Source organism: Rhinopithecus bieti, unplaced genomic scaffold (genome assembly GCF_001698545.2).
Source record: "Rhinopithecus bieti isolate Rb0 unplaced genomic scaffold, ASM169854v2 scaffold_1467, whole genome shotgun sequence".
Lineage (NCBI taxonomy): Eukaryota > Metazoa > Chordata > Mammalia > Primates > Cercopithecidae > Rhinopithecus > Rhinopithecus bieti.
In genome coordinates this window covers 4,318,638-4,341,635 of record NW_016803692.1, presented here as the reverse complement: position 1 = coordinate 4,341,635, position 22,998 = coordinate 4,318,638, and the positions used below count along the sequence as shown (strand labels likewise).

Genomic DNA, 22,998 nt, shown 5'->3' with positions numbered 1-22,998 from the left:
AAAAAAAAAAAAAAAAAAAAAAAGCTCCAAGAGAAATGCATCAGGCCAGGAGATAATGAGATGATATATTCAAAGGGTTTAAGAAAAAAAAAAAAAAAAAACCTGTCAGTCAAGAATACTATATCCAGCAAAGCTATCCTTCAGAAGTGAAGAAGAAATAAAGACCTCCCCAGACAAGCAAAAGTTGAGGGAATTTTCACCACTAGACCAGCCTTTCAAGAAATGCTTGAGGGAGCACTAAAACTGGAAACAAACAATAATTATGATCATGAAAACATGTGAAAGCATAAAACTCAACAGTACAGGTAAGTTTATAATCAAATTCAGAATACCCCAGTATTGGAATGGTGCTATATAAATCTGTCAGTCCTCTAGTACGAAGGTTTTAAGTCAAAATTGTAAAAAACAAACACAAGTACAATTAGAGGCTAAGGAACTCACAATAAAGACATAAATTAAGGCAACAAAGAGAATTATACCAACGAAAATCATCACATCACAGGATTTCTTCACAACTTTCTGTTATTAATGAAACAAATACGATTGAAAGGGCTAATATGTGAAGTTTTACTAAATACAGGATATCAGATACCTGGTTCAGAGAAATCCTAGAGCAAAACAAACAGTCCTAGGAATAAAAATCAAAATTAACTAATCTTTGAAAGAACACAATGATCTAATTTATTATTCTGAATTGAATTTAAAAGCATTTCCTTCAATTTAGTTCTTTGGGTATGAAATTCTAGTTTTTGTTAGGCTAGAAATTATGTTTCTATTTGTTTCAAGAGCTACATACAATGCTTTTAGAAAGAACAAAGATTGCTCCAAGACTGCAGGCTGAACTTAAGATGTCCAAATGCCCTCAATCTTCTACCTTATGAAATTTAAATCAATCATTTAAATCATTTACAGTTTATAAGTGATATATGCCAAGTACTTATTAGGGTGAACATATTAAGAAAACCAAAAAGTTCACTGGCAGAGCTTGGAGAGTGGATATGTAGGTGATCAAATCCACATGCACCTGCCTGTCTCTGAACACAAGCCAAGTCTGCCCAAGAAGATCACACACTCAAACCAGAGGTTTGAGAATTAAACCATACCATCTTCATTTCTATACCTGTAAGTTATGACTAAACCCTCACTAGCACTGGCACTCAAGGTCTCTGTTTCCTCCAGGAGAGCCCCTAAAATGCTTTTCTCAAAGCAGATAGAAGTCCAAAGAACAAAATAAAAATGAAAAGCCAGTATTTTTAAACCCACACTTCTGACCATATCATGACAAAGTCATCAATGACCTCATCCTTGCAGACCAAACTCCATGCTCCCCTCCTGCCTTTCCCTCATCCCTGCAGATGCTCCCAGTGCTCCTCTGGCCCACCCACCCCAGAGAGCTTGCAGCTGGAGACATTCTTCCTTACCACATATCACAATCAGTAGTTACTTTTATTTCATTTACTTGTTTTTCTGTTTCCCCCACTAGGCTGTAAGCTTTCCTGAGGGCCACTGTGCCTCTAGAGCATAGCAAAATGCCTGGTGCATAGTAAGGACTCATTAAGTATTTATTGATAGTTAAATGAAACACTCTTCTGAATTGCTAAAGGACAGTATATACAACTTTCAGCTAGGCATTCAGTTTAGTCCCTTAAGGAACAGGAAAGGGAGGGAGGGAGAAAAAGAAGTAAGGAGAGAAGGACAGAGAAAGTAAGTCTATGAAAATGAGAAGGCAGCTTACTTCCCCATAAAAGTGCACCATCTCTTCTACTATACATACATGCCCCTCCCAAAATAAAAGAGAAACAACTGCTACTTTGCAGACTGGTCTTCCCATCAGTGGAGCAGTTTATGCCTCGAGGTTTGAAAACATTTGCTACAACATTTGCAAAGATCTTCCTCTAAAGCTGGGAAGAGCACTATAGACATTTAAAACACCTTCATAAACAATTTTTTTTTTTTTGAGACGGAGTCTGGCTCTGTCACCCAGGCTGGAGTGCAGTGGCGTGATCTCAGCTCACTGCAAGTTCCGCATCCTGGGATAACGCCATTCTCCCGCCTCAGCCTCCCTAGTAGCTGGGACTACAGGTGCCCACCACCACGCCCGGCTAATTTTGTTGTATTTTTAGTAGAGATGGGGTTTCACCATGTTAGCCAGGCTGGTCTCGATCTCCTGACCTCGTGATCCGCCTGTCTCGGCCTCCCAAAGTGCTGGGATTACAGGCATGAGCCACTGCACCCTGCATAAACAATTTTAAAAATGTATTAGGAGAGTAGAAAGTCAAAGCCAATTGTTTAAGCTCTTCTTTTCAGTGTAGAAACTTAGTTTTTAAAAGTTGAAAAGGGTTTGCTTCATCTTCAGAAGTAATGGTCTCTGGATCAACAATACCATAATGAGGCTGGGCATGGTGGCTCATGCCTGTAATCCCAGCATTTTGGGAGGCCTAGGCGGGCAGATCACTTGAGGCCAGGAGTTCGAAACCAGCCTGGCCAATGTGGCAAAACTCTGTCCTGTCTTTACTATTAATAAAAATACAAAAAAGTTACCCAGGTGTGGTGGCACATGCTTGTAATCCCACCTACTCGGGAGGCTGAGGCATGAGAACTGTTTGAATCTGGAAGGCAGAGATTGTAGTGAGGTGAGATCTTGCCACTGCACTCCAGCCTGTGTGACACAGCGAGACTATGTCTCCAAAAAAAAAAAAAAGTACCATATTGTATCACTACATCTGTTTTAAACATGACTGTATTTAACACATCTGTAGGCTGCTGTGTTTTATACCCTGCATCAACAAAAAGTGTAGGGAAAAATAAAAGGAAGTGGATAGTAAAACAAAGATACTTGCCGTATTCTGAAAGACATAACAGTCTGGTAACTCACGGGAATGAATTGTTTGTAGGTCAATGCCTTTAAGATGAAAGGAGATTTCAACCTGTAAGAGCCTGAATAAAATATATTGAAAGGTATAAATTATCATAATCTTACTATACTATTATCCTTCTCCCACCCTCATCTCTTGGGGAATAACACTTTAAAATGTATTTACCGATAAAATTCCAGTCTGAAGAATGATGAGTTCTTCCAGTCTGGAGGGTCCTTGGAGAGGTCCTGAAGGTCTAAGTGAACACAATCTAGGGCAATGAAAGAATAAGAAATGGTTGTTTCAGGCAGGAATTGGGTGCTAAAACTAGTGGGCAAAAGTGTGACAAGAAGCAGGTTACTTAGGGAGTTTCAAAGTATCTCCCTAGAAAATACTTACCAATTATTCAGGAAAAATGATAGTAACCTCACAGTGGAGAACCTGGCAGGCACCACACTAACCAAGTGATCAAAGTTACATCACAATAGTGAGATAAACAGACATGTACCTCCTGATACAATGAACGGAGAAGCATATGACATCACTTGTGTGGTATTCCTGCCAAAAAATGTATAACCCCAATCTAGTCATGAAGAAACAGAAAAACCCAATGTGAGAGACATTCTACTCTTTAAATGTATCAATATCATAAAAGTTAAACAAATAAAATCCAAGAAACATTAGACTAAAAAGACTTGACATGACAACTAAATGGCAGATGTTATCCTGAATAGGATCCTGGAGTTGAGTGCAGTTTTCATTTTATGGTAAAGAACATTAGGAAAATTTATGAAATGTGAATAGGGTTTATAGATTACAGTATTGTACCAATGTTAACTCATTATTTTGAGGACTGTATAGTGGTTGTGCAGGAGAATGTTCTGTTTTTGGGAAAATGCACACTGAAGTATTTAGGGGCAAAGGAACAGCATGTCTGCACCTCCAGGAGAAATATTTATGCATAGAAAGAATGATCAAGCAAATGTGATAAAATGTTAGTACTGGCCAGGCGCGGTGGCTCATGCCGGTAATCCCAGCTCTTTGGGAGGCCAGGGTGGGCAAATCATGAGGTTAGGAGTTCGAGACTAGTCTGACCAACATGGTGAAATTCTGTCTCTCTAAACATACAGAAATTAGCCAGGCATGGTGGTGGGCGCCTGTAATCCCAGCTACTCAAGAGGCTGAGGCAGGAGAATTACTGGAACCTGGGAGGCGGAGGTTACAGTGAGCCGAGATCACACCACTGCACTCCAGCCTGGGCGACAAGAGCAAAACTCCATCTCCAAAATTTTCTGGTAAGTCTGGCACTTTTTCAAAGTAAAAAAAAATAAAGAGAAAGAAAAAAACACAGGCTGTGTTCAAGTAAAAACAAATTACGAGCTGTAAATGATAGAAGAATGATTCCAAGAACCTCACATAAAAATTAGTCTCATTATTGTGTAGGCTAACACCCTTGTTTTACAGAGCAGGAAACAAGAAGCTCTAAAGACAAGCACCTTTCAAGGCCACAGAAACCTAGTGACAGAATTGGTATGAAACCAGCATGGGTGACCCTCGCCCAGGCTGTTGCTGCTCCTTCCATGCTGACTTTGAAATGGAAAAGTCGGGGCCTTGTGCAGTGCCTGGCACCTAGTAGGTGTCCATGAATCTTGGAAAACTCACTGGCTGATTCTTTAAAAGTGTTATTCCACAACTGTAACTCTTCATTTGCCTATTTATCCTTCCAACTAGAGTATAAGGTCTTTGAGATCAAGAGCACAACTTTGTTGCACCTTGCTAAACGCCCACTACCTAGCATCTAGCTGGCACTCAAAATATGTCCTGATACACGGGATACACTTATGTTCACTGAAAATTAGATGTCCTGAGCCCAAAACAGGGCCCAGAGCTGAACAGACAACTCAATAGACATAATATTTTTAAAAGACATTTGCAGACAATGTGTCTCCCTGTGTTTGGCAGATGGAGTATTAGTGTCAGAAAACAATTCAATGTTGGTTTTCCTGACTAGACCTTAATGAGTACAGTGAGGGCAGTTGGTCAAAAGAAACTTGTTTTTAGGCAGGAAAAGACTGATGACAGAAATAACAAAAACATATTGGGCACTTAACTCCATACCAGACACTGTGCTGTACTTTATATGTTATCTCAATTAATGCATCATCCCATTTAATCTTCAAAGCAATCTTGTGTGATAGGCACTATTACTGCCATTTCACAAATGAACAAACCAAGGTCCAGAGAGGCCAAGAAACTTCCTCAAGGTCATACAGGTAGCTACTCGCTATCCAAAAGTTAAATCTACTTGTGCTTGATTCTAGAGCCTGAGCTCTACCAGTGCACTGAGGAGGTTGACCTCTGAGCACAAATTTTAGAAGAACATCAAAGACCCAGGCTCCGTACTCAACTCATTCGTTTATTCGGTAAATATTTGCTGAAAGCCAGGCACTGTGCTAGGCACTGAAGCTAAAGCAATGAACAAGACAGACACGGTCACCATCTTCATGGAGCTCACATTCTAGTGGGGGAAATAACAATAAGCAAAAATATATACAAGATAATTTCACAGTGTGAGAAGTACTTTGAATATAAAGTGAACAAGAATAACTAAGAGGGTGATATGGTTTGGCTGTGTCCCCAACCAAATCTCGTCTTGAATTGTAGTTCCCATAATCCCCACATGTCGTGGGAGGGACCCAGTAGGAGGTAATTGAATCATGGGGGCAGTTACCCCCATGCTGCTGTTGTTGTGATAATGGGTGAGTTCTCATAAGATCTGATGGTTTTATAAGAGGCTTTCCTCACTTTGCTCTGCACTTCTTCCTCCTGCCACCATGTGAAGAAGGATGTGTTTGCTTCCCCTTCCACCATGATTGTAAGTTTCCTGAGGCCTCCCCAGCCCTGCAGAACTGTGAGTCAATTAAACCTCTTTCCTTTATAAATTACCCAGTCTTGGGTATGTCTTTATTAGCAGCATGAGAACAGACTAATACAGAGGGAGAGTCCACCTTAGGAAAGATAGTTAGGGAATGACTTTAAAGGTGCAAAAGATGTTTGAACTGAAACCTTTTCCTAAAAGGAAAAGAACCAGCTCTGCATAGATCCAAATAGGAAAAAAAAAAAAAAAAAAAAAAAATCAAGCACTAAGGCCTCCAAGCAAGAAAGAGCCTGGCTTGCTCAACAAACAGCAAGGATGCTACAACAGAAATGTGAGGACAGGGGTCTGGATAGGCAGGCAGGAGGCTAGTTTCTACAAGGACTTGTGGATTTTATTCTAAATGGGATGGGAAGCCACTAATGATTTTTAAGCCTGGAAGAGGTATGACCTGATTTACCACTGCGGTTTCTGCAGGGCAGGGAAGAGGCTGGTAGAGGCAAGACCAGAAGCAGGGAGACCATCTAAGCAAGTAGTGGCTTGGATGACAATGGTGGCAGTGAAAATGGGGAAACTGGCAACTTCAAGTACAGGGCTTGAATAACCAAGGTTATTACAGTATGATGTGAAAATGTTGGTATCATTTTTAAAATCGGGAAGTCTAAGAAAGAAACAGCTTGGGCCACGGGGTAGGTAGGGAGATGGGGGAGGCTTAAAATGTTCTGTTTTAGACACAGCAGTTTTGAAATTCTTATTAGGCAACACAGCGGAGTTGTCAGATGGTCAGTTGGATGTGTGAGGAGCGTGGAGGTCAGGGAAGTTTGGATTTGAGATGCAAATTTGGGTACACCTTTCTAGAGAAAGGGCACAACTCCTCGGAAACTGAAAGGAGTGGGTCCTGCTGCTCTGGTGAGGGTTTTAACTGTGGCCTCACCTCTGTACTCCTTTGTAACACAAGGGTGAAAATAAGTGGAAGGAAGTTATGCAAGAAGCTTTGAAGACATGATGGCAAGAAGATAAGGGTGTTCTTTCTATCTGGCACACTTCGCCAGTAAGCATCAGCTGGACACAGGGATGGAAGAGGCTGGGGACTAATGGTGATTGAGTGGATCCAGTTGAGAAGGGAGGAGAGGCAAGCATTCTGACAGCTTTTGTAATGTGATATTGATGCACAAAGATTTCTAAGTAGGATCCAGAAGGCACTGAAGGCAGGAGGTGGTGATGGACAGTGAAGAATTGGATGAAGTCAGTAAAAAGAGATGTCTATGTGAAGTCAAAGATCTTTAGTTGGAGATCACTGAACCAGTGCTTCAAACATTTATCACGTGTGAACCACTTGGGGAGCTTGCTGCTAAGAAGCACTTTTGGATTCAGTGGCTCTAGGGCATGGCCTGAGATTCTCCATTTCTCATAAACTCCCAGCTGATGCCCATGTTGCTGGGTTTTCAGTAGGAAAGACCTACTGTCACTAAATCATTACATGACTTAGTTGCTTACCTTGACTGAGCATCAGTTTCCGCAACTGTAAAGGTCAAAATGATGATATTTAAGGTCCTCCTACCTCTAACATTCTTATTCTAAGGTGAAGTAAAAAAAAAAAAAAAAAAAAAAGTTAAACTGATCTGAGTAAACAACTATATTCTGAAAGAAGAAACACGTTTGAGCTCTCTGTGCCACACACTGTCCTAGGCCTTTTTCTCCTGTATTTCATTTATTCTAAGATGCAACTTTTTTTACTTTTAAGCATCTCTAAAGCAGATGAGTCTTTCAAAAAAATGGTATCTTAGATTCACAGAAATTGAACAGAATTCTGTTAGTTAATTTTACACTATTTGTAAAATTTGCCTTATAAAAGTCTGTTTGGTTGTTCAAATTTTGTGTGATTTTGTAATTATAGGGTTACACTTTGTTTAAATACTCATTCAGAACTCTCTGAAGTCTGGCTGACTTTCCACTTATAGCCATTGCTACCGAGGCCGCCAAGCACATGGTAGCAACAAAACTGAGTTTGTTTGTTTTGTTTTGTTTTTCCAAGATAGCAAAAGCCCTAAATAAAACATCAAACTTCAAGCAGAATAAACTGATATCTACAGTAACAGCCTCATAACTCAAATGAATATGAATCTCACAGAATACTCCAGCCAAAGAAATAATCCTTTCAGGGGGAGGGTAGATTCCTGCTGTTCTTAAAACAGCAGGAAAAATGATGAAATGGTCATAATGTCTCATGCTAAGAACATGCGGAAAAGAATATAAGACACTCAAAATTGTATTACAGAAAATGAAACACTATATTAAAAAGTTAGTTACTCAAATGTTATTTTTTTTCAAGAAGGAATTTCGCTCTTGTTGCCCAGGCTGGAGTGCAATGGTGCAATCTTGGCTCACCGCAGCCTCTGCCTCCTGGGTTCAAGCAATTCTCCTGCCTCAGCCTCCCGAGTAGCTGGGATTACAGGCATGTGCCACCACGCCTGGATAATTTTGTAATTTTAGTAGAGATGGGGGTTTCTCCATGTTGGTCAGGCTGGTCTCAAACTCCTGACCTCAGGTAATCCGCCCACCTTGGCCTCCCAAAGTGCTGGGATTAAGGGTGTGAGCCACTGCGCCCGGCCAAACATTTTTTGACAGGATTCATAACAGTCCTCCCAATGAGGCTGACCTGGAAAGCTGTAGTTCTCCAGACAGAACCAGGAGGGATATACCCATTAGCATAAATTAAGGGAAACACTAATCTTGATCTATACAATCAGCTGTGCAGCTAAATATAAGCCCGCCAGGAAAGCTGCGCGTGTAGACAAATATCTGTGTTTAGAACACTGAAGGATGATTCCCATAATAGTAAAGATAGTGCAAAATTCATGAGTAGTTAATCTGGAACAGCTTCTGCTAATTCACCTACATCAACTATAGTGCCAAATGAATGAAGTCAAACTCAATCTTATTTATATCTGCAGGCTTCCTTCAATGTATCCAAGGAAAGAGGGCCTAAAACCTAGTATCACATATTTGAAGAATCTTCATTATACCTTTTGGGTATGTCAGAAGATTCTCTTTGACAAGCTATATTTAATAAGTCAAAGAATACAATTAACATATTTAAGCAATCTCTGTTAAAATAAACTCATTAATAACCAACCTCTGTCCATTTAGTTAAACACAGTCCATATTCTGAGAGAAATGAAATGAACAAGGGAAAGACTGCCCAATGGGCAGGAAATAAATCCTGCTTTCCAGCATTGCCAGTGCTATCTAGCCACTGATATGACTTTGGCCACATTTCTTTAATCAAGTTTCTAAGAAAATCAATTGAGAAAAATAGTATATGAATCACTGGGAAACCACTGTATGGTACATCCAATTAGAGTCACATATTTTTAAAAGGACAAGGGACAGATGGCTTACTTGAAACAGAGGGTAACAGGACAAGTCCTCCTGTCACAGTTACTGGAATCACCTACAGGGAAGAGCATAGCTGACCACCCAGGTAAAAGATTAAAACAGGGTTAGCCCCTGTAGGTGGACTACCAAATAGATCTCAGGTTAGCAGAAGCTTCCAGGGAGATAAGACAAGTGACATGTGACCTTTCAATGTTGCCAGCTACAGAACCAGGTAACTCTCCTCTAGATGGTCTCTGAAAGCACCGTGGGAGCCAGATACCACATGTGCTGGCTTATGGGCTGGTTCTTTCAGAGTCAAGAGCACATGACACATTTACTCACGAAGAGATTCTGAGCGAGCAGCCTATAGAAACAATTAAAACCTCTGTCTTATAGGGTATTCTCCTGTTGTGTCATCAAGGCACCTTAAGATCAGATTATAGGAAGTACGATCAAATGAACTCATCAATGTGAAGCTCTAATTTTAATAAAAGCATTCTAAATTTAAACTGTTGTAGAATCCCTACTCCTGAACTGTTAGTACTTGAGGAGCCACAACTGATTAATCTTTGCAACCCCAGCACATAAAACTGAGTGCTCTGGACATGATGACTACACACCAGAGGTTTGTTGAATGAATAACAAAACAATACAATAATAAAACAATATTTTAAAAAACAAAAAGTCTCAAGCCAAACACCTCGCATTTACATACAGTATGCTCTTAAATGCTTAACAAAATAGCACAAAACAATTCGACTTGATTAGCCATTAACTTATTGCCAAGGGATCTCCTAAGACAGAAAATGAGTTACTAATCACAATTCACCTTTGAAGAGCATTTCTGTATTTTACAAATTATAAAAACAAGTGTACAAAGCATCTTTACATATATTATTTCATTTAACACACACAGACCATTTTTTCAAAAAGCCTAATCATCCCCTCATAGGGAAAAAAAACCCAAAAAACAGGACCTGTGAATATACCCCAAAACCAACTATCTTTTGAGTTGCTCTAAATAGATCCACAAATGCTGTCCCCGTCCCATCGCCACAAGCCCACAGTTTCCTGAGCCAAAGCCCCTCTGCAGGCCAGTGTTGGAGTGTCAGCCCCTGACAGGTTAGCTGTCACTAAAGCAAAGTTGTTCCATCTGGGTTGCTAGCACATGAGGGCATTTTTGCTCTTACCAGAAGACGATAAAGGCACATCATGAAATTATCACTGCATTACCGAGCTCAATGTCGTTGTCAATATTCAGTGTCTCATTAGAAGGAAACATGGTCCCTTTCTTGTAATGCTGCTTACAGACTTTTAAGCCAATTCTATTGTCTTCATTTTCTCCATAACCAAGGGTCCCCAGGGTAATGTCCTTTAGCTGATGATACTATTAAAAAATAGTCAAATAAAAACCACATATGACCTTTTAAAACTTTGATCAGAGGTTATAGCATATAGAATGTACTTTTAGTTACTTTGTATTGTTTACATCATGTCCCTCAATAGAACTTCCCAATTTAAAATACTACAAAGAAATCTTCTCAGGTTGTTCAGCAAGACACTGCCTCACAGAACTCGAAACTAAACATGGTGATGGACGGCTCCCACCTCACTCAGCCAAAGCCAAGGTCCTGCCTTATCTCTAGGACCTCATCTCCTACTCCACGTTCCTTGGCTCTCCCACCCACTCCCGCCCCAGACCACCCCCGGCAAAAGCTGAAAACTGGCCTCACAGGCACTTCCTGGAGCTCACACGCCTATTTTTGCCTCTGGCCTTTGCTGTTCCCTCTGCCTGGAGACCCATGTACATAGCCGCTGGGTTTACTCACTCCTTCAGCTCTCAATTCCACACCTCGATGAGGCCCTCCCTCCCTAAGCCAAGGAAAATTGCAAACATACATCAAAACATTACATTGTAACCCATAACTATATACTGGGTACAATTATGCCCTGTCAAATAAAAATAAAATAAATGCAGTAAAAAATAAAGAAAGAAAGAAAATCACAAACATCTATCACCACACCCAGGCACTTCACATCTCCTTCCCTGCTTTACTCCTTAGCAGTTATTACTTTCTAACATCTACTGAGGACATGAGCCATCCACACTCCACAGCTTACATCAATGACTAACATGAACCAACATTAGCTTACCCGAGCTTACATTAACATGGCTTTACTGTTGGCTATCTGCACTAATAGGGCTTTACTAGCTCTATCTTCATTAATATGGCTTTACTATTGCTGAAAATTTTTGCTCTGGACCATAAAAGTCCCTGTATTATTTCAGGAACATCCAAAAAACTCATTGAAATAGATATCAATTGGAAGATTTTGTCTGAAAACAACTCCAAGATTCTTTGAAACTGCCTCCCCAATCCTCACCTTGCCATGTTCATCAGTCCTAAATTATTATATCATCATCCTTACCTAATTCTAATCAAGCTCCCCTCACATTAAAGAACTCCCTCCTTACCAAAGGCAATATGGCATCTGATCAATACAGCATCTCCCTTACCACTCTAAGTAATAAGCTCAGCTTTGCTCATCAACATGTTTGTGTGGTGTTCTCAGGGAGCCAGCATTTGATACTACACATTTCACTTCTTTTTGTCTAACTCTTCCTTCTAGAATCAAGCTCTATAAAGGAAGGTGTTTTGTCTGTTTTATTCACTGCTGCATCCTCAATGTCTGGAATAACACCTGCTACATATTAGATACTTCAATGTTTTTTGAATGAACGGAAAAGAACAGGAACAGTTTCTCTTTCCTAAATTTTTTTTTTTTTTTTTTTGAGACAGAGTCTTGCTCTGTTGCCCAGGCTGGAGTGCAGTGACCGGATCTCAGCTCACTGCAAGCTCCGCCTCCCAGGTTCACGCCATTCTCCTGCCTCAGCCTCCGGAGTAGCTGGGACTACAGGCGCCCGCCACCTCGCCCGGCTAGTTTTTTTGTATTTTTTTAGTAGAGACGGGGTTTCACCGTGTTAGCCAGGATGGTCTCGATCTCCTGACCTCGTGATCCGCCCGTCTCGGCCTCCCAAAGTGCTGGGATTATAGGCTTGAGCCACCGCGCCCGGCCTCCTAAATTATTTCTCAAGTCTACAAATCTGCTTTCTCAGACCTGTCTAGATACAACTATTTTATGTTCCATATTCTTAAGATTCAGCTAGGGTTATTAATGCTAAAACATCACAATTAAGGCCACAGAATCCTTGATTGTTTGTTTATTTATTTTATTATTTATTTATTTATTTATTTACTTATTTATTTATTTATTTCTGTAGAGATGGGGTTTCACAATGTTGCCCAGACTGGTCTCAAACTCCTGGACTCAAAGGATCAACCCACTTTAGCCTCCCAGAGTGCTGGGATTACAGGCATGAGTCACCATGCCAGGCTGGAATCTTTGATTTTATACTAAGCTTTCATCAATCCTTGTGAGATTAAAAATCTACTCTTGCTATTTGATCTGGGGTCATTTTCCAAAAGCAGTAGGTATGAAGTGATAAATTAAAAGATAAATCTTTTTTAAAAGTAAAAATAGGAAACTCTTTTGTGTAGAAATGTAGCTTCAGAAGCCGGGTGCAGTGGCTCACGCCTGTAATCCCAGCACTTTGGGAGGCTGAGGCGGGCGGATCACGAGGTCAGGAGATCAAGACCATCCTGGCCAACACGGTGAAACTCCGTCTCTACTAAATATACAAAAAATTAGCTGGGCATGGTGGCAGGTGCCTGTAGTCCCAGCTACTCGGGAGGCTGAGGCAGGAGAATGACATGAACCCTGGAGGCGGAGCTTGCAGTGCACTCCAGCCTGGGCAACAGAGGGAGACTCTGTCTCAAAAAAAAGAAAAAAGAAAAAAAAAAAGAAAGAAATGTAGCTTGAGAAATAGCAATAAACATTTTTTGGCAGACTGCAAAACTTACATTAGAATATTTTAACATATGTATAATTTTTGTTTGTTTCCTAAGACAAGGCCACATATCAATACATTGTTAAAGTATAGGTCATTCACAACAAAACACTTGCCTGATTAATAGCAAAAAAGATGCTCTCATAGGCATCCTCCTGAGTATATACACTGCAGCTGTAGTCATCTTCATCTGTACCAGAATATCCTTTCAAAAACAAGTGCTTAAAAGCAACAGTGTTATCTTCTTTGAAAGCAACCACCAGCTGGTTACTTAAACCAAAACGAACAAGCTAAAAAATAAAATAAAATAGAAATACATGAATTATATCATATATCGGGGAGGCAAATGTCTTCTCACTATCATCAACCATTACCTATAAACATCAGAAAAGAATATCAATTTTTTTGGTTTATACTAATAGCATCAATGTCAAAATACAAGTCCCACAGAAGACTAACCTCATCAAGCTACACCAGCAATTCAAAGTAGCATAAAATTAGAAGAGATTACTGCTCCCAATGACTAGTGACCCTACTGGCCTTTAATTAAGAAAGAAAGAATCCAAATCAGCTAAGTCTCAATCCATTTTTCTCATACTTGGATTTCAAGTTAATTGTTTTCAAAATTGATTACTTAGTAAAGCAGTAACTCATCGTATTGATTTAAGATTTAGAAATTGGCTGGGTGCGGTGGCTTGAGCCACCGCACTTTGGGAGCACTTTGGGAGGCCAAGACGGGCGGATCACGAGGTCAGGAGATCGAGACCATCCTGGCTAACACGGTGAAACCCTGTCTCTACTAAAAAATACAAGAAACTAGCCGGGCGAGGTGGCGGGCGCCTTTAGTCCCAGCTACTTGGGAGGCTGAGCCAGGAGAATGGCTTAAACCCGGGAGATGGAGCTTGCAGTGAGCTGAGATCCGGCCACTGCACTCCAGCCTGAGCGACAGAGTGAGACTCCGTCTCGGAAAAAAAAAAAAAGATTTAGAAATTGTAGTATTTTTTAAAATCACAACTATGTTTTACATATGTCTTTTAAAAGTGTTTTTTGAAAAGCAGCCTACATAAATACTTACCCCAGCTAGGAGGTAATAGTTGTCAAAAGAATTCAATTAATTCAGCTCTGTAAGAATTCTTGTATAAAATGTAAACCTGAGAGTTTCCCTCACCAAATTCTACAGTATCAAAGCACATAAAAGAATAACAGAGCATGCTTTACTTGTATGATGTCAAACCCATTCACTGTCACCAAGCATTCACCTACTCCCGAAAAATGCCCACTTATTCTCCCTTTCATTGTAATTGTATTCTGGCAGAATTTAGGCACCCAAGGGCTCTCTTCACCAGAAGTGAAAGTTTTCTTCTTGGAACCCAAAAATGGAGGAAATTAACACCAAAAGTTTACAAAAAACCCAGGAAACTACACACACAGCTACACAAATACCCCATCATGCACGCACTCCCACATGCACAAGCGTACATTCACACTCTCTCACATGCATGCACTCTTATTCGTGTCCTCTCTGTCTCTCTTACATACACACACAGGCAGTGATGGTAGTCAAATCTCTATAAGCCCTGTCCTACACACCTCTCCCCACCTCCCTAAGTGATCTCTTCAGCTGCCTTATAAAACAATGAGACTAGAAGGTTTGCCCCAAGTCCTCACTCAACTAAGCCACCAAATTTTGGGACTGTTTTCTTCATATGTAAAATTAGCAAGTGTAACTAGAAGACACTGACAGTTCTGTTATTTGTTGTCATTCCACGGTTCAATATGATACATCTAAACAATAATATACAAGACACAATTCTGAACAATTCAGATAAAACTAATGTTAATTTAGCCGGGTGAGGTGGTCTGTGGCTATAGTCCCAGCTGCTTGGGAGGCCGAGGTGGGAGGATCACTTAAGCCCAGGAGTTCAAGGCTAGCCTTGGCAATATAGCAAGACCTGTCTCTAAAAAAATTAAGTAAAATAGCTAATATTAATTTGCATATGCAAACAACATATAGGCATAAGGTTTTTTCACGGTTTACATTTTTTAGCTTTTATATTTTGTCGTTTTAAAAAATACTAAACGATTAGGAAAAATTGTCACCATTTTCAGCAATTATTATATGCCAGGTACTGTGCTAACTGCTTTACATGCAGTGTCTCCTTTACCCCAAGTGGTCTATGAAAATGTTACTACTGTTATTCCATTTTACGTATGTGGAACCTGAGATTTAGCTTCATTAAATTGCCTAACTCACCTAACCAGAATGGAAGCCAAGTCTAATTCCAACGTCATCTGTGTTATGCTATAAAACAACTTCCTTCTGCTGAAAAGTTTTTTGGGATGCTTCTTATAACGAATTTAAGTGCTAGCTTTTCAAAATTAGGAAAGGCAACTATCACTTGAGAATGTACACAGATGCTACTGTTCAGCATTTGAGACTCACCATGTCACATTCCTCAAATGCCATGTCAAAGGATTGTGCAACTGCTAAAACTCAGCTATTCTAAGGAAAACATCAGATAAGAAGTCCCACATCATTCCAACTTGTGCTGAAAATTAAGCAACAGAAGGTTATAAGTTCTAAGCGTGTGATTTCTGTCAATGGTGCCTGTAGAAGCCAGAAAAGGTCATGTTGCTCTTGAAAGCTAAAATGTAAACCAGGGAAACAACACACACATGATTGCTTCGAAGTTTTATTAAAACTACTGACACGTATGAAAAAACTGGTATACATACCACACATGAATGAAGTTCTTCAATCAAAGTTTGCTGAGTGCTTACTCTGAGTCAAGCTGGGATACAATGTGGAAAAGAACAACACTGCATGGTACTGAATAACAACTCTTATCTGTTGAGAACCAGGCATTGTGCTAAAATTTATTATTTTTCATTTAATTCTCAATACCCTATGAGGGAGCTATTACACTGTGCTCTGCAAGGACAGGAATGTTTTTCCTTTTTCCCTACTATTATATACTCAGGAAATGAAATAATGCCCATCACAATGTCAAACACTGAATCAGCTGATGAATATAATCCCATTTGATACATCTGAAGTCAAGTAATTTATCCAGGTTGGAATATCCAGAAAATGTTAGAGTAAGGATCTGGACCCAGGTCTGTTTGATTCTCGAGTCTGTTTGTTCTCTCAACCTCTTGGCCCCACAACCTCTTAAACTGAAATGCTGCCAATTTAACTCTAGAGGCAGGGATATTAGACCCATTCCTCCCACATTAATAGTGAAGCTAAAGAAACAACAACCAAAAAAAATGTGAACTAGGGAATGAACAAATTGACCATGAAAGTAGTATATAGTTTGCTGACATTTGAAGCCACAACCTTAAACTCAGAGCTCATCAAAACTCAGCTTTGGGGATGAGAGGACTCTGTTGTAATCTCTGCTTGGAACCTCCCCTATCTGGCATCAGGAGCAAGAAATTTCCTCCATTCTATTCATAGAACAAGCCAAGATCAAAATGCATGGCCCAGCACTGGGGAAGGTTGGGATTTTCATATCATCTCTTAAAGGAGACAAATCCTGGGGAGGAAACTGCAAAGTCCCTTTCTTGTTATGACAGAACCAAACACTCACTGCAGAGTAAGAGTAAGGGAAGATGGTATTGTCCAAATGACTGGGTTTTTTTTTTTAAAGGCGTTGACAGCAAAATGCATCCTAGTCCCACTAATTAGACATTAAGATTTGCTGAGAGTATGATACAAGACAGAAAAATAATTACTTATAAGTGTAGTCTGGCAGAGATTGTGAATTTAAGGCCTCATTATGAAATCAATGTAGGATAAAATATTCTGTACCAGGTAAAAACAAGATACTGCTCTAATTATGTACAAAAGATATGGGAGAGAAAGAGTAGAACTAGCAAAAGAATGTAGACACCTCCCTCAAGATTATAAATTACTGCAGAATTCAGAGTAAGAATTTAAAAAATTTTTTTCTTTCTCATCAGCCCTCATACCCATCCCATTAGACTTGAGGATGGAGCACAAAAAAAAAAAAAGAAAGAAAAAGAGAGGGAGGGAAAAGTGAGATATTATGCAAGGAATGGTAAACAAGGAATCTGCTCCAATTAGATATCACCCAAATAGCAAAATTTGTTAGAATGATCCTATATGGAAACAAAAGTTTAATCCTTCCCAATTTTGTTAGGGGAAACAGGGTATGCCCATATGAAAAGTAAACTATAGTTCCCAGAAATATTTTGTTATTTAAAGTAAAATTAGTAGGCCAGGCACAGTGGCTCATGCCTGTAATCCCAGCCCATTGGGAGGCCAAGGCGAGAGGACTATTTGAAACCACAAGTTCAAATATAGTCTGGGCAACAAAGCAAGACCCCATCTCTACAAAAATAAAATAAAAAGCCAGGTGCAGTGGCATGTGCCTTTAGTCAGCTGTTTAAAAGGCTGAGGTGGGAAGATCTCTTCAGCCCAGGAGTTCGAGGTTGCAGTAAGCTATGATTGTGTCACTGCACTCCAGCCTGGGTGACACAGAGAGACCCCACCTTGAAAAAATAATAAAAAATAAAATCAGTCATGTAGACAGGAAGAAGTACTAAAGAAAACCATGTGCTGGATGGTCAGGCAAGGCCCAGTGGGGGAGATGGGACTTCAATTAGTACCTGAAAGGTGAGGGAGAAAAAGAATCACCCTGGACTTGGAGGAACAAACAGGATGTGGAAGAGAATCATTGGGTTGGCCTGTCTGACTGGGATTTGGGTAGGAAATCGCAGATGAAAACTTGTTGGAAAGACAAGTTGAAGGAGACTGGAACTCTTTGAATTCTAGGCTAGAGAGGTGAAATTTTCTTCTTGGGAAGTAGGGTTTTTGTTTTTTGTTTTTTGTTTTGTTTGTTTTTTTTGAGACGAGTCTCGCTCTGTCGCCCAGACTGGAGTGCAGTGGCGCGATCTCAACTCACTGCAAGCTCCGCCTCCCAGGTTCATGCCATTCTCCTGCCTCAGCCTCCCCAGTAGCTGGGATTACAGGCGCCCACCACCACGCCCAGCTAATTATTTGTATTTTTAGTAGAAACAGGGTTTCACCATGTTAGCCAGGATGGTCTCGATCTCCTGACCTTGTGATCCACCCGCCTCGGCCTCCCAAAATGCTGGGATTACAGGAAGTAGGGTTTTGAACAGGAGAGTGACACAATAAAGTTTCTGAACAGGAGAGTGACACAATAAAGGCTATTCTATGAAAAATTAAGGTGATATTAGCATCGAATGTATATGGATAAGAAAGGTAGGCATAAGACAAAGCTAGAAGCAGCCTAATTAACTGATCTATATTCCTACACTGCAAATTCTGAGGACAGGACCTATATCTAGAATAGATACATTATTGGTTGCCAAGACCAAAACTTCAAAACCAAGAATGAGAATGAAAATAAGCTAACAATAAGCATACACATTTAACAATGTCTTTGCATCTCAACCTTGTTGTTTCTTTGGAAGTAACTTGCTTTCCCTAAACTTGAGCTGGTACATATGGCATGTCATACACTGAAAAGCCTCTTTATGAACACAGAATAAAGAAGCAACTCTAATTATGGCAGGGACCTTCTCCCATTTCTAAAACTACATAAAGGTATTTTTAAGTATTTATTTTTATGTTCCAGAAATAACATCTTACACACCTCTACACTGATAACAGAATGATTATTTGCCAATAGAGCCACATATCCCTAATTAGTTTAAAAGGGCATATGTTTCAAATATAGTTAACTATGGCAATGATTCCCAACCTTGTTGGCACCAGGGACTGGTTTTGCGGAAGACAATTTTTCCAGGGACTGGAGCGAGTGGGTGGGGGTGGGGATGGGTAGGTAATGGTTTCAGGATGATTCAAGTGCATTACATTAGTTGTGCATTTTATTTCTATTATTACTACATTGTAATATATAATGAAACAATTATACAACTCACCATAATGTAGAATCAGTGGGGGCCCTGAGCTTGTTTTCCTGCAAGTAGAAGGTCCCATCTAGGGGTGGTGGGAGACAGTTGACAGATCATCAGGCATTAGATTCTTATAAGGAGCGTGCAACCTAGATCTTTTGAATGTGCAGTTAACAATTGGGTTTGCACTCCTATGAGAATCTAATGCCACCACTGATCTGACAGGAGGCAGAGCTCAGGCAGTACTGCAAACCATGGGGAGCAGCTATAAAAACAGATAAAGCTTTGTTCCCTTGCCTACCACTCACCTCCTGCTGTGTAGCCTGATTCCTAACAGGTCCATGGCCCAGGGATTGGGGACCCTTGACCTATAGAGAAGCCTCCCCAATACTGGTTCAGCAATACAGTCCCCAAAACTAGAGGAAAACTCTGATGGCTGTTTTGATACCGGTAATAAAGAGTTCAACAATATGAACTTGAACAAAAGGTCTAAATGCAGCTTTTGTATAATCCTGATAGTGCCTGGGATCAGTGTTTACTTAGATAGAGCACATTGATAGGATACAAGGAAAACTTAGGATTCTGTAAGTCTGAAGACAAAAAAATGCAGATTTTGAAAGTATATTTGAATAAGCTGTGTTTAATAAAGAGAGTTCCAGAACACAAATGTGTGTCACTCAGACATAGAAACCCCTCACCACAGATCGACATTTATTCAGCATTTACAGAACCTGTACAGAGAGGACCTCAGGATCTCTTACTAAGATTGTCTTCTAAACAGAACTTCAACCTACCCTCTGCTCTCCAGAGTCAACATAATTTTAGTTTTAGGAACTTGAGTGTGGGCTTTTCAGAACAAAAGTCAAGTACAGAACACATGAAAAGAGTTTTGTCTTGGGGTAAGGGAAAAATCAAATGAAATAATAATATAAGTTACCTGTGTGGTGACCATGACTATCTTCAAAATCTGCAAACCCAGTTTCCACGGAATCTGGCATCTGGCTCGGTATTTTTCACAAGGGCTCATGAAGTAAAACTTCAGGTCTTCCCTTAGACATTCTTCTTTCATCTCAGAATCATGATGTGCCATTGCATTTCTGCCACAGAAGATTAATTTTAAATACCCAGGAAAGCCTCTCCCTCAGCTCCTTTTGAAGTAACTTGCTTTCCCTAAACTTGAGCTGGTACATATGGCATGTCATACACTGAAAAGCCTCTTTATGAACACAGCATAAAAAAGAACTCTAGTTATGGCAGGGACCGTCTCCCATTTCTAAAACACCATGAAAAATTATTCCAGACCCTCTACCTCCTACTTTTCCACATAGCCACCCATCTTGTTCAAAATAGCCAATCTTGGCCAGGCATGGTGGCTCACACCTGTAATCCCAGCACTTTGGGAGACTGAGGTGGGCAGATCATTTGAGGTCAGGAGTTTGAGACCAGCCTGACCAACATAGTGAAACCCCATCTCTACTAAAAATACAAAAATTAGCTGGGTGTGGTGGCGGGCCCCTGTAATCTCAGTTACTCGGGAGGCTGAGACAGAAGAATTGCTTGAACCTAGGAGGTGGAGGTTGCAGTGAGCCAAGATCACGCCACTGTACTCCAGCCTGGATGACAGAGTGAGACTCTCTCTCAAAAAATTAAAAATTAAAAACAAAATAAAAAAAAACGGCCAATCTCAAGAATTATAAAAATTGGATTTTACTTACAAGAGTCACCAATTCCTACTTCTTAACATAGAGCATTCACCTGTCACTAGAGAAAGTATGTGTGTTTGTTTGTGTGAGTGTGTATGTACGAACTGTATGTGAGTGAGTATATGAACAAAAACCAGACAGGACATTTTCATGATACTCCAGGTATGACATTACAGAAACTTAGTATAAATGAATGGAATTAGATTGTTACGGAAGAAGAGAATCTTCGTTCTGTAACTCTGTATTGAGAGAAGGACTATGACCCTTTTTTTGGATAAAGTATCAGTGATTATATGATTCCAGAATATACATAGCTTCAAAAAGATAAATAGCATCTCTCAATTTAAGCCTAGTCAGGTATTTGTCACTTTACATTAATAAAATTTTGCTTTTACTATTTCAAAGACTCTGGACTCAGGAATGGGCACATGACTCAAGGTAGGCCAAAAAGAACCAATGAGAGATGGTTCACAGGACTGTTATTGTAGTCCCCAAAGTGGGGTACAGAAAACAATCCATTGGGAGTATAAAAAATATTAGTATTTCCATTTTATTATTTACATTAAAAACTAAAACTTGAACTCCATAATTAGTATAACATAGAATATACATACAACACAGCAATATAACTTACAGCATATGTACACCATAACAAAGAATATACATTATATAACACACAAAAGTAGTATCTAGGAGCATATCATATATAAAGAAATATATACATGTTGGGACTCAACTTTTACTGTTAGGTACATAATCAACGAAGTTTGGAGATCACTGACTTCAAGCACAGACTGTGAGTCCGGAATTCCTAAAATCTATCTCACCACCAAAGGAGAGCTTGCCAGAGACTGCAGCTAACACAGAAGATCAGGTAGACAGACACTATGCCTAATAACAATACTTGAATTCCTGGATCCAGCTGTTCCTGAAGTAATCCATCCCAAGTCTTTCCATTTGAGTCAACAAATACCCTTTATGGCTTAAGCCAGTTTGAGTTTGACTTCTTGCCTTAGGAAGTACATTGATGGTAAGTGTAAAGAATAAACTCTAGTAAGTTATGCTAATCATTAGAGTTACTCATTTCTTGGAAAGGTTTTATAATTGTGGGTCATTTTTAAGGATTTTTTACTGGAAATATGTAAGTGACATATTTTTATACTGACTGATGATCTATGTTATCTGCCTTGACTGACAAATCTAAAAGAATCCTAAAAGGGGATGCCCATTTTAAGGCTTATTGTCAGTTGTTAATAATTTACTATTTCTAAATAGATTTTTAAATATCTTGTTTTAGGATTAGAGGGCTAAGTTATTTAGAACTATCCTGCTGGAAAGCAAGGAAAAGAGGAAAGAAAGAGAGAAAGCAAGGAAAGAAGGAGAGAGGAAGTGAAGGGAAGGAAGGAGGGAAGGAAGGAGAGAAGGAGAGAGGGAGGGAGGGAGGGAAGTAAGGAGAAAAAGGAGAGAGGGAGCGAGGAGAGAGAAAGTAGCGGGGGGAGGGAAGGAAGAAGGGAGAGAGGGAGGGAGGGAAAGTGGGAGGCAGGGAGGGAAAGTGGGAGGCAGGGAGGGAAGGAAGGAAAAAGAGAGAGGGAGGGAGGAGAGAGAAAGTAAGGGAGGGAGGAGAGAGAAAGTAGGGGATGGAGGGAAGGAAGAAGGGAGAGAAGGAGAGAGGGAGGGAGGGAAGGAAGGAAAAGAAAAGTCCTAGATACAATACATACTTCTTGAGGAGGGTGAAGAAGTACCTTTAAAAGACTGAAGAGTTAAGGAGAGCAAGAACTGAGTCAATCTTGGCGGATACCTACATGAGTAACAGCCAATTGCCACCATTCAAGTACATTCAGCTTCCGTTCTGTGGCCTCAGGAAAGGGGAACAAGAGAACCAAGATTCTAGGCCCAAAGGCATCAAAACTGCCTGTCCTCAAATTTATAGGACTACAGAGAAGGCCAGAGTGGTTCCAAATCAAAGAAAAGAAAAAGGACAAAGAGGTTGTTTTCTCAAAACAGTGGTGCAAAACAAGGCATTTAATCAAATACTTAAAGAATACTGGCCAGGCATGGTGGCTTATGCCTGTAATCCCAGTACTTTGGGAGAGCGAGGTGGGTGGATCACTGGAGGCCAGGAGTTTGAGATCAGCCTGGACAACATGGTGAAACCCCATCTCTACTAAAAACAAAAAAAATTAAAAAAAAAAAAATTACAGGCCTGTGTGGTGGCACACGCCTGCAATCCCAACTACTCAGGCAGCTGAGGCATGAGAATAGCTTGAATTCAGGAGGCAGAGGTTGCAGTGAGCCAAGACTGCACCACTACACTTCAGCCTGGGTGACAGAGCAAGACGCAGCCTCTCATATATATATATATATATA

At 40.1% G+C, this 22,998-nt stretch overlaps 1 protein-coding gene across 4 annotated transcripts in view; it reads right to left on the bottom strand.

Annotated features, from left to right (window-relative positions):
• Window positions 1-22,998, bottom strand: part of MCOLN2 (mucolipin TRP cation channel 2) — a 77,733-nt gene that overhangs the window by 24,144 nt on the left and 30,591 nt on the right. For all 4 annotated transcript variants that reach the window (XM_017851295.1, XM_017851314.1, XM_017851300.1 and 1 more), the window contains exons 2-6: window positions 19,866-20,025; window positions 13,135-13,308; window positions 10,342-10,495; window positions 3,042-3,126; window positions 2,841-2,937 (exon numbers count right to left, since the gene is read on the bottom strand). In XM_017851295.1, coding sequence (XP_017706784.1) covers window positions 2,841-2,937; window positions 3,042-3,126; window positions 10,342-10,495; window positions 13,135-13,308; window positions 19,866-20,025 — 670 coding nt within the window. The remainder of the gene's footprint in view (window positions 1-2,840; window positions 2,938-3,041; window positions 3,127-10,341; window positions 10,496-13,134; window positions 13,309-19,865; window positions 20,026-22,998) is intronic.